Raw genomic sequence first — 13126 nt, 5'->3', positions numbered from 1 at the left:
TGTCCCACGATTCCCCACAGGCATGTATCAGTTCACAGTCACAACAATAATAACAATATTCAGTGATACAGTTACAATCAGAGAACCAACACAATCGATACAATGCGAAGTTGCACAGCTTCTTTTGGGATCTTCAGATGGAATAAGAGAAGCCACCACTCAGGCTGGAAAGACCAAAAAGTTGCTAATCCTGCAAGGAGAAAAATCGCAAACAAAACCCATTCATACCACAATGACCACATCATTTTGGCAATATTTATTCTCAGTGGGTCTTTCCACTCTTTAAGGTCTTCCATTGGTCTGTTTATACATGTGTAGTGGTCCACCCTTGGTCTTTAGTTCGGACTGCTGTTTCGGTTGTCAGCAGGATTTGGTAGGACCCGTCCCAGGCTTGGCTTAAGTTTTACCTCACTTCAGGTTTTAAAAGGATCCAATCACCAGGCTGGAACGTACAAACAGCAAATTCGAGAGGTAGGGTTTGAGCTAGTAATCCTTAGTTTCTGAGGTAAGATAAAGAAGAGAAGAGGCCAAGTATACAGTTCTTTACAGACATATCTTTAGTTTCATATTGTGGAATTTCCCCCATTGTGTCCAAATGTGGAAATCCAAACATCATTTCAGAAGGTAAAATACCAGTAACCTTTTTTGGGCAGATTCAAAGTCTGAGCAAGGCGAAGAATAAAGATTTGGTTTCATGGCATAGACTATGTTGTATTCCACAGAACGTGACATTACCACTAATTCCCACTGCCTCTAGGATTGATTGAAGCACTTTTGCAGTAAAAAGTTGTTGTCTATAGCTTCTATTCCATATCTAGGTATAATCTATTTGAATATATTGTTGGTGACTACTGCTGTAGTGGCTCTCATGGCTGGATAAGCCACAATCCATCCAGTCAAGCGACGCACTAAAACCAATAAATATTTAAGTCTCCTCACTTGAGGTAGTTTAATAAAATCAAGTTGCATTGAAATGGTGACACGCTAAAGTTGCCTTCCCTTTTCTTTATGTGTAGAACTTGTTTACATATTATACATTTTTCACATATTTGTCACAGTCCACAGCATCCATAAGCTTCTACAAACAAATCACATTATACCTTAGTCCCCCAATGACTATCCTGATGTAGTACTTCCAAAATCAACATTTGCCTTCCATCAGGTACTACCCATTTATGGTACCTGCTCACACTTTCTCTAACTCCTCTTACCTTCTACCATTTTATTTTCCCATCTATAAACAAATTAACTCTTTCTCAGCAACAATATCCGATCATTCTAAGTGGATTCAAGCGAACATCAGTGGTTAATACTAAATCATTTGTTCCATAAGCATACTCTCATATTTCAAAATCCTTGAATATGTCAGGGTCAAACATTTTAGACAAAAATGCCACTGACTCACTCTTTCCTCCCCACTTCTGGGTTAAAACCCTCAAAGTCATTTCTTTATCCATGTAACACTAGGCGCTTTGCATGCCAGTCTTTATTCAAAATAGCATAATTATCTATTCACAATCTACAATATCCAGTCAATCCTAGACATTTCCTCAATTCCTTCTTTGTTTTAGGCAAGGATTGAGTTGCTATTCCCTCAATTCTTCCAGATGTTATTTTTCTACTTCTTTCACTAATTAAATGTCCTAAGTATTTTATCTCTCTTTTTATATATTGTAACTCCTAACTCATCTCTGTAACAGTTCCTAAAAGGGCAACAACTGGTGTTGCTGAGAGATAAACAAAATGCCATAGGATGAATGCCACCTTGACTCCTAAGCATTCAAAATGCACACATATATAAAGACATAAAAGAGGGAGGTAAGAAGAACAGCTTAGATTCAAATTCCATTCAGATAGAAGCAAATTCTCATTAAGTAAGTTAAAACATTTACAAATGTAAGTAAAATACTGTATTTCAAAATCATCTCTTCTATATAGGTTTAATTAAGCATTTTAAACCTCAAAATTTCCAGAACAAGAAGAAAAAAAACAAAATTGTATTCATAAAAGAAAAATATATTTGCATAGCTTTCTATATGCAGGCCAAAACAGTGCAAACTGCAAAAGCAGGTATCAGATGCCACCCTTTACCCTGCCTTTCTCAGGCTGCCTCGGAAAAATACTTAAAAGAACAGAAAACAGTAGCCACCACCACCCCTTTTTCCTGATTCTCTTGCTCTTCCAAGGCAAAAATGGATACAGAGAGGAAAAATATTTAAACTACACAGAATTCTCACTTCCTTTCTTTTTCTTGCTATTGCCTACACAACAACCACAAAACCTTGCAAATTACTGTTTCTTTATATGAAAGGAAATATGGGGGGGGGGGCAATACACAGGCATTCACAGGTCTCAAGATCACTTCGCCTTATCACTCCTTATGAGCCTTGGGGCATGTCTCACACACACACTCACATTTGTACTGCACTCAGACTTTTTGTGTAAACTAATTTCACATACAAAAATTTCATTTCATGCTTTCTCCATGCAAACCAATCATTATAATTATTTCAGGGAGCTTTTTCACAAGCCATTGAGCTCCATTTTCTAAATAACTTTTTGTGTACTATTATTAGAGGGTCTCATCCTCCCTGCAGATTTGGAAATGATTACACACATAAACATACACACATATACCATTAAACAACATTTCCAGACCTGTGGAGGTTTTGTCCCTTTAAATCTCCACTTTTTCTTAGGCAACCTATAGATCATTCTTCAAGCAGTGGGAAAACTGAGAGAGTAGTTTCAGTCATAAATGTGACTGAGGGCCTGAACCACTGCCTGTTTGCCACAGCTTCAAGCCCAAGCTGAGAAGTTTACTTAATTTGCTGGCTGGGCAAATATATCGCAATCAATTCAACTCCATTCAATTCTACATGCTATTATTATAGATACACATCTTAGAATTTTAAACAGAAATCACATCAAATTATCTGAGTCTTCCCATTTAGACAGAATTTATCTTTTTATTACCTGCTAAAGCCTGGGTAGGAAGAACAATAAACCTTTTATTCTTTATTCTTAGTTCTTTCAGAGTTTTCTGGCTGTTTTGACAATAGTAAATTCTAGAGATCTTTCTAACACTACAGTATTTCTTTTCTTTGATTCCTGGGTCTTTCTACCATACATGACAGATTAAATTAACCATATCTTCTTTGGTCAGACCCAACATTTGAATCATCTTACTGTATGGAGGGGTTTCCCAATCTGTAAGCATTTTTCCCTAAAGGACTAGTCAGGTCTATTTACAATTTGGAATTCTTTTTAATTGTTTTAGTAAACTTCTCACTTTTACTCGAAGTTACACCCCAACGTCTACTACGGGTCTCTGCCCTGGGGCTATTCTGTCTCTTCTCTTTTTAGCTTGAATCTCCCAGCAGGTCCTGGCTTATTTTTAAAGATTCAAACTCTTCTATATATATCTTAGATCTCCCATCAATCGCTGGACTATTTTTAAAGATCTAGAGACCTTCGTTCACATATCGTTTGTACCTGGGCAGGACTCTCCTGAGCTAGTTTGAATTCCACTTTTCTTTTTAAAAGACATTTTTTAAGCAACATTTACTGTCACAACATGTTTTTAACGTGTTTCAGTAGGCTAACAATCATGCAGCCGAATGGAGAACACGGCCCTATTCTTTTTACTAGGTTATTTGTTCTAGCTACTAATATTGTTGCCCATATTTCCTAAGGGGATTTCTCAGACTTGTTGTAGGCTCAAAGTCTGACCAAGCTCTCCCTTTTTTCCCTTAAGGGATTTCTCGGACCTGTTATCAGCTCTGAGTTTATTATAACCCTACCCTGAATTTCAAGCTTTTTTAGGGGGTTTTCTCAGTAGGGGGATCTCGAGCCTTTTTGTAGGCTTGGAGTCTGACCAAACTCTCCCTCTTTTCCTAAGAGATTTCTCGGAACCCCCCCCCTCCCGGCTTGAAGTTGACCAGGACTCTCTGCTGAATCTAAAAAATGTTATTCCAACAGTCACATTCCTTTCAAAGTGTAGACAAACCTCTAGTAGTTATTTCCCATGTCTCAGTCACTCACACACACAAGGGAATACTCCCCTCCACCCCCACCCCCCCAATTACTCACCTAGAAGAGCTCAGTTCCACAACCCCAGTGCAAGCCTCTTTGGTTAGGGTGTTCAGGATAGGCAGAATCGGAGCCTGCCAGCAAATGACCACATCAAAATCACTGGATAAAATTTTCCAGGAGCGCTCTTGACTTCACCACTGGTCCCAGCTGGTTTCTTCCGTTTGCCATAGTGGAGGTGACACTGAACTTCAAAGGAGTTCAGCTTGTGAGGAGCTGAATACAGCCACCTTGAAGGAACAAAGCCTTCGAGCCCCATGTTGGGTGCTAGAACATGTAAGAAAATGTATTTGAGTCACGAGAACGCCAAAGAGAGAGAGACTCAAGAAGAGGCTTGGAAAAAAATATCTGCTTTAATTTGTACAAGTAGACATTCCAGAACATACAAAGAGCATGCAGTGAAAGGCTACACCTTGGGGAAGGTATGCTATCCTTTTATAAACATCAGCTTAATTCCCAATTCTGGTCCCCTGGTTTCCTTTGGCAGTTCAGCAAGGAACAGGGGGGTTTGAGTACTTAGCAACAGAGGGGCTGGGTGCTTAGCAACACCCGGTGTAAACCTTCCAAACTATGACAGATTCTGTTCCATACACCAAGTGATACAAAACAACTAGATAACAAAAATAAAGTGATTCTTACAGAAGCAAAATAGCAAGTTATTATTATGTCCCACTAATTCTACCTATTCTACTATTATCATATCCCTACAGAACCGTAATAACTCAAGGAATACCTGTATTACATTATGAAAAAATTTCCTAGTGACCAAACAGTTCCTTTTTCTTTATATAACAAAAATTATTCAATTAACTGTCCCAAAGGTGCTTTTTCAAGAGGCAAGTGGACTTTCTTTTCTTTTCTTTTCTTTTTTTTTCTTTTCTTTTCTTTTCTTTTCTTTTCTTTTCTTTCTTTGAGTACATTTCAGTTCTCATCCAAGAAGGTTCCTCAGTTCTTACTGGATGGTGGGGAATGGAAAGATTTATATCCCTTGCAGACACTGGTCATTAGCATTCTTTTAGTGAGCCGTTAAGGTCACCTGGAGTTTATCTGTGTCCTCAGGGTCACCTGAGTGGTTCAAATGGGTGTGGAACCTTCTTGAAATGACTGTATTGTAGATTGGAGATAGATTATGACATATCCTTCCCCCTCTGTTGAGGGAGGGTTGTTCAGTAAGGCTGTTCAAAAAAGCACCTTTGGGACAACCATAACATGAATGACTGAGGATCTCCATAGACATTTATGCAATTTACTGTAAGTCATTGGAAAATAAATATTTTGGAAGAAACATTTTTTATGGATCATCTAGTGTTTGATGATATGTATACCTATCACATATTGATAAACAATATCCTGCAGAAAAGAAAAATAATATTAATAGATGGTGATAATATGCCATTCTGATTTGCAATGCATTCACTTTCATAAATACCTGGAAGATATGTAAGCTCTTATCTTTTTATTTGTTTTTTGGTATAATTCATAATTTTTGGCATGATTGTGTCAGATATGGAAACAATATTTTGTGTTTTGTAAATTCAAACAACTGAAGTTTATTTCTTGCTAGGTATGTCTTACATTCTGTACCCTATGCAGTTATTAATTATAATTTCTTTTTCTTTTATAGATCTTATTGCATACTAAGGAGATGGTACAAAAGGTAATATAATTACACTTTCTTCAAATATAAATTCTTAAATAGCATAAATTAAAAGAATAGTCTAATATGAACTAAACACAAAAGCATCTCTGGATATATAGTTTAAAAATTTAATCCTTATTGATGAATTATAGATTCTTCTTGACCCCAAAGTTCTATAAAGTAAATATGATCTAATCTCTCTGAAGACTGAACATCTATGGAAATTCTCAGTCATCCAGCTGATGGTTATCCCAAAGGTGCTTTTTTCAAGAGGCAACTGGACTTTGTGGTTTTTCTTTGAAGATGTTTCGCTTCTCATCCAAGCTTTTCGGATAAGAAACGAAATGTCTTCAAAGAAAAACCACAAAGTCCAGTTGCCTCTTGAAAAAAAGCACCTTTGTGACTCTGAAGCCTGAGTTTCAGTATTAAAGCTTAATTGTAGTCTAACCTGCATATTCAAATGTCTTATTGAGGTAAACATTTGTTCAGCTTCACTTATTCTTTTGCAGACTTGGAACATATTTATTTTTCCTGGAATAATTCAACAAATTGCTTCTGTTAGATCCAATAAAATTAGGGGTCATGAAGTCTAGTTAGAAAAGGCCAACATAGAAACAAACTACCAGTTTTATTTCAGTATCACACTCCAATTTCTGCCTACTCTGAGCTTTTTTCAAATAAGTTATCAGAGATTTTTAATAAAGTACAAGCATTTTTGTACTATATTTTAAGTAACTTCCTCTCTTTCTTTCTCCCATCCCTCAGATGAATCTGGAAGTGATTTATGGTGATACAGATTCCATCATGATAAATACAAACCTTACCAAACTGGAAGAAGTATTTAAACTGGGAAACAAGGTAAAATCTAGCACTGCAAACTTTCTAAGAGAAGTATGAAAGAGTTTCTGTGTCCCAACTATATTACCAGTTTTTCTGAAAATGTTATGGTCTAGTATCAGCCTGTGGATATCTTTCTGGACCTTTGCATAGGGATGAGCAAGGTGTTATTATTATGGTCTGTCACACAGATATTCAGACTGGATTTGTCATTGTTGTCTATGATGATTATTGTTATGGTTCATCACACAGTCAGGCAGATGTTTAGACTGGATTTGGCATTTTTACCCATCTATCAAATCTTTCCTAAAGACCTGAGATAGGCAGAAGTGGAAGTATGAGGGTGTTGCAAATATTGTCGCAGAATACAAGCTGTTGTTTTCACTATATATTTGCAATGGGTAAACACCTTTCTTTCCAATAATTCTTCAGCTGCTTCCTTTGGTTGCTCAGCCAGATGTCCAGGAATTCCAAAACCTAGTGTGGTCCTTGTTGACCAGGCAATGATTGAACGAGTATGGGTTTCTGTAATTTAGATCTTATCATATTCTTTATGGGAAAGACATTCTTTGTCTGACTCCTCTGATGAGACCTGTCCATTATAGTTGAATCTCTGGCAAAGCTCTCATCTTCTTCAGAGCCCACAAACCCCACAACCATGTCAACGTAGTACCTTACTACTGGGGGATTATTATTGTTTGTCGCAGTCAGCCAGATGCTCAGATGGATTTGGCATTTTTGTCCACCTACTGAGTCCTCAAGGACTTGGGATAGGCAGATGTGGATGTTTGATGGTGTTAGATGTATAGTGGCATGATATAGACAGTTCTGAATAAAGCGGGTTTTTGAGTGATGGTGAATTTGTCAACGTGAATGGTATTCCAGTGGTGGTCCAATTATTTTGAGATTGCATCCAAGGTGCCCATGACTATTGGTATTACCTTTGTTTTCTTTTACCACAGGTGTTCTTTTTCTATTTGCAAGTCTTTGAATCTTATTATCTTCTCTAGTTCTTTCACTTCTATTCTGCTGTTTCTAGTACTGCCAGGTTCACTATCCAGACTTTGTCTTTCTTATTGACAGTTAAGGGTGGGGTGTTTTATGTGGCAGGTGCCTGTCTGTTTGAATTCTAAAGACCCAGAGCATTTTAGCTTCTTTATTTTCTATGACTTTCTCTATTTTATGATCCCACCAGTTCTTGCTTGCAGACGAAAGGTATTTCTTGCAGATATTCTAAAGCACTATTATTACTACTTTGTCATGTCTTTGTTTATAGTCAGTCTGTGCAATCTTCTTGCTGCAGCTAGCCAGGTAGGTCCACTGTTTCTTCACCTTCTTTGCATAGGTGGCACTTGCTATCTTTTGCTGTCTTCTCAATTCTGGCTTTGGATACATTTGTTCTTAAGTTTTGATCTTGTACAGCCCCTGTCTCTTTCTCCAACTTTCCTGTTCTTAACCATTGCCAGGTCTTGTTACAATCTGCTTTCCTGCTTTTTTATGTACTGTGCATGTAATGCTTTGTCTTCTTATGCCTCCTTTCTGTTCTTCATTTGGTCTTTCTTATAGGCCAGTTTGATTTCTCAAGTATTCAGCAGGCCTTCCTGCTGAGTACTACTAGGCTTTTATTATTATTATTAAGTTTATTTGCTGCCTATCTCGCCATAGACAACCTGCTGAAACATTTATATTCCTTTTTAGCATTTAAAAGAAAATATTTCATTGAGAAATGGTGATTTGTCAGTAAATTTTGGCAATGTGAGTTTGAAGGTGCTCCAGGAGAGGAAAAATATAGCGTTCTGGTCTAGATAATACAATCAGGCACTTCTGCTTAGAAATAAATTTGTTTCCTCACTTCATTTTGAAATTATTTTATATGTCTTGTAAGGAATGGAACATTTTTTAATATGTCTTGTAATGATGAAACCTCACAATCTATCTACTGCTAAAACTCTCTTTCCTGAAACCTTTAATTGGGTAAAATGGTGTACCATAGGGCAAATTTTTTTCAACCAAGCTACCTCAACTACTGTAACAGCACTTTCTATGGTAGACTTTTTCCATTAGCTAGTTACTTTAATAACCTCAATCTTGCATAAGGGACATGCAGAGGTGGAGAAAACTGTTGCTGTTTTCGCTTACCTTCTCTAGCATCTGGAGCGATCCCCAGGGGATACACGAACTCCGGAGAGGTTCGTGTCAGCATAGGAGAATCTCGAGTTACAGGGTGGGGGTAGGCAACCCCCTGGTAACGAAGAGAAGAGCTCCTGAGCCCAGCGCCGAAGAGTTAGCTGCCAGGCTATGGCAGCTCCAAAGCCCCGTCTGCTACCGAGGTGACTAAGCAAGATAGTGACAGCCTGCAAGATCGGAGCAGTAAAAGGTGTTGAAAGATTATAAACACAATACTGAAGATTGAAGAATGACAGTGGCGTGAGAGATTTCTTTTCCTGGTTGTGAGCAGCACTTTCGTGGAAGCAGGAGAGGGAAGCAGCCAGAAAAGCAGCTTGCAAAACAAAAGGCGGAAAGGCGTGATCATTAGAGTGAGTGTGTGTACTACAGTTTTTGAAAGGGAAACCCCTGGGAAGAGAGAAAGAACATTTGAAACCAGGAGATTGGAGACTTGAATTGATGAGTGACTTGGTATTTGGGATTAACTTTTTGACAATGTTTAAGAAGAAGCAGGGGACAGAGGAGGAAGAACTGTAGTACTGAAAGTGACTTATTATCTCTCTGAACTGAGCTCAATAAGATCATCGGCTTTATTTAATACTGTTGGGAGGACAGATTGTTAAGCGATCAAGAAGAGATGGCTAATGGATTTTGGAGGGAATAATAAGCGAAGGAGATTTGTACATTGAACTCAAAACTGGGAAAGGGAAAGAAGGAAAGGAGGAAGGAGGAAGAGTCCAACGGAAAGCTGGGAAGGATCGACTTTTTATTGCGACTATTCACCACTTTATACCACTTGCTCCTCAGAGTGCTGGGAAGAAACTCAAAACTTAAACCTTTTGCTTGATGATTGACTATAATGTTTTTCTTTTCTTATCATATTTATTTATTTGTTGGAATTTCTATTAGGTAATATTTTAAGATTACCATTTGGACACTATTTTTACAACTTGATCCTCTAGCCCCTTGCTTACTGATTTCCTGAAATTAAGGTAAACTTTTTCCTCTTTTCTTTCCCCACTCTTTCAGCCTTTCCTCTTTCTATCTTAACCCCTTAAAAAAGTCTGATAAATCTACCTACTCAAAGGGGGAAAAAAGGGTATATTGTCATTATAGATTTTAGTGACAATTGATTTGATTGTCCTAAATAGTAACTACAAAGAGTTTACTTAGAATACTTAAGATTAATTCTTAAAGTTGTAATTGGGTAAGATTAATTCTTAAAGTTGTAATTGGGTTGGATTTGATGTATTTTTGGTGATTAATATTGATACTCAGTATATAAATTAATTATAAAGATTATTATATATTATTAGATAACCCTTTATAATATAGGTGTACAGACTGCCTATCTATATATTTGATTGAAGAATTAGAATAGAACTTTTATTTTAGGAGTTAAACACTGAATGGTGATCTGGGACAATATATCCAATATAGTGCAACAGCAAAAACAAATATTAAGAGAGATGACCTCCATGACAACTATGGCTTTGAAATCAGGAAGGAAGACCACCCCGACCCTAACAACTACTTTAACTTCTGCTTCACCAACAACCCAAAAAACCATTGAAGAATCTCTAATAGGGGAAAAACAGTCTAATATCTCTAATGTTAATATACAAGCTACCCTACTATCCCTGCAAGAAGCAATATCTAAGATGCAAGAAATAATGATCAAGAATCACAATGAAACCAGAGCAGACATCAGTCAATTAAAAGATGAGATGGGAAAGCTTAAAGTGGAAATGAAAGCAGATTTACTCAAGGTGGAGGATAAGATAGGGTCCTTGCAACAAGCTATGGAGAAAAACGAAGTTAAGATAAGAGAAATAGAGAGTAGGGCAGAAAGGATGGAGACAAATTTTGAAAGGATAGAGAAGCAATTTAGAAATGTAACTAGAGAAATCGAAGACTCTCTGGTCCACCTCGAAATGGATAAAGCAATGACATATTTAAGGTTTCAAAATGTAGCAGAAGCGAAAAATGAAGAACTAGAACAATTAATGGCAGAACTGTTGGCTGAATGGTTAGGGAAAGAAAAAGATGATCTAATTAAAGAATTTGACGCGGTGTATAGGGTCAGCGCAAGGTATGCTAGACACCATAACTGCCTGAGAGAAATTCATATTCGTTTCGCAAGGAAGTGTGTGAGAGACCTAATTCTTAAAATGTCCAGAGAAGAAACAATAACATATAGAGGCAAAGAGTTTACAATTCTAAAACAAATCCCAAGGAAAGTGAGGGTTATAAGACAGGATTATAAATTTTTGGCCAATTATTTAAATAAAAAAGAAATCCCTTTTAAATGGTTAATCCCGGAAGAGATGTTAATAACGTGGAAAGAGAGAAAAATCAAAATAGACTCTATAGAACAGGCCCAAGACTTTCATGATCAGTTAATAGGCATGGATGACCAATACACCAAGGAGGAAACTAAAAGGAAGCCACAGGATGAATGTAATCGCCATAGAAACCCAAAAGAAGGACTTCCTCAAAATTTAGGGATGATAAATCACAACCAGGGAGAGAAGAACCAATCTCACAACAACAACAAGAAGGAAACCAAATTATCACTAGACAAAAAACTAAACAGATCTAGATAAATGGAGATAGGAAAAAAACTCCTCTCCATTAATATAAATGGTTTAAATTCAATGCCTAAAAGGAAAAGGATATTAACTAAATTAATTAGACAAAACGCCAACATAATATGCCTACAAGAAACACACATAATGAAAAAGGATGAAAGATATTTAATTTGCCCGAAACTTAGAAAATTCTTTACAGCACCAGCAGACAAACATAAAAAGAAAGGAATAGCAATATTTGTGAAAGATGATGTAAAAGCAGAACTAATCTGGTCGGATCCGGAAGGAAGAACTCTGGTTATACAAATTTGGATTAATCATATCACATTTTTATTGGTAGCAATATATGCGCCAAATGAAGAACAAGGGAAATTTTTCAAAGATCTTCATCAGAAAATAATAGTCTTCGAAAAAAGGAATATTTGCTTGATAGGTGACTTCAACTCCATTGCTGATCATCAAAAAGACCATAGTAATGTGAATAAGAACAAGAAAGGGAAAAGAGAATTCTCTATGCCCTGCAAGGGCATGATGAGAGAATTAAACTTAATAGACTTATGGAGGAAACTAAACCCAGAAGAGAAACAGTTCACATATTATTCAAATCCACATAGAATCTGGACTAGAATAGATATGGCCTGGATGGATGGGGAATTGGCCAATGAAATAAAAGAAATTAAAATTCTACCAAATGAATGGGCCGACCACAACCCAATACAATTAATTTGGAGAGATAGGAGAAAAACAAAGAAAAGATGGACACTAAATACCCAGTTAATAAACGAAGAAGAGTACATTAACAAGCTGAAAGAGGAATTAAATTATTTACTAAAAGAAAATAATAATGAAGCAAGTACAAAACAAAATATTTGGGATACAATGAAGGCAATTATAAGAGGAACGACAAACTCTTATAATGCTATGAGAAATAAAAGAATACATGCCCAACAAAATAAATTCCAACAACAAATTAAAGAATTAGAAATACAACTACAAAAATCCCCTAAAAACCAGAGAACAAAAAATCAGTTAATAACAATTAAACATAAATTGAACTTACTTGGACAAGATAAAATAGAAATTAACTTGAAAAGGTCCAAACAAAATTATTTTGAGCATGCAAATAAACCAGGAAGATGGCTATCCCATAAACTTAAAAAAGAGAAAGGAAAGAGATCGATACACCAATTAATGGATGAGAATGACATCTTACAACATGAGATAGAGAAGAAAAAAAGATATCATTTACAACTATTTTCAAAGATTATATAAAAAGGAGGAAGTTAATGAAGATAAAATAAGAACTTATTTAGAGGAGACGAATGACAAGGTAATTGGAGAGGAATGGATAGAATTATTGAATAAAGATATTACATGGTCTGAATTGATGTCAGCAACGGAGAACCAAAGTAATAACAAATCTCCAGGACCAGATGGGATTCCGGCAGAACTATATAAAGCAATATTGGAACTAGTAGGACCACTGATGCTGGAAGTGTTTAATGAGGTACTTCGGGCAGCCAAGATGCCGGACTCGTGGAGGGGGACGCTGATTTAGCTAATCCCGAAGGAGGATGCAGATCATAGATACATCAACAACTATAGACCGATTTCACTTTTAAATGCTGATTATAAATTATTTACTTCTATCATAGCTAATAGAGTAAAACAAGCTTTAAATCCACATATCCACGAAGATCAAAATGGATTTCTTCCGTTCCGACAAATAAAGAACAATTTAAGAACCGTTATTGATGTACTAGAATATTATGAAGCTCACCCGGAGAAACAATCCGCACTC

General features: G+C 36.6%; 1 protein-coding gene across 5 annotated transcripts in view; it reads left to right on the top strand.

Moving 5' to 3' along the window:
- POLA1 (DNA polymerase alpha 1, catalytic subunit) overlaps window positions 1–13126 on the top strand; it is a 382299-nt gene that overhangs the window by 134345 nt on the left and 234828 nt on the right. For all 5 annotated transcript variants that reach the window (XM_087938181.1, XM_087938180.1, XM_087938182.1 and 2 more), the window contains exons 27-28: window positions 5717–5749; window positions 6497–6589. In XM_087938181.1, coding sequence (XP_087794307.1) covers window positions 5717–5749; window positions 6497–6589 — 126 coding nt within the window. The remainder of the gene's footprint in view (window positions 1–5716; window positions 5750–6496; window positions 6590–13126) is intronic.

This window comes from Pseudonaja textilis, chromosome 8 (assembly GCF_049901715.1).
Source record: "Pseudonaja textilis isolate UNSWEBS1 chromosome 8, rPseTex1.2, whole genome shotgun sequence".
Taxonomy (NCBI): Eukaryota; Metazoa; Chordata; class Lepidosauria; order Squamata; family Elapidae; genus Pseudonaja; species Pseudonaja textilis.
Note: the sequence above shows the minus strand (reverse complement) of the source record. Positions and strands in the feature narration are given on the sequence as shown.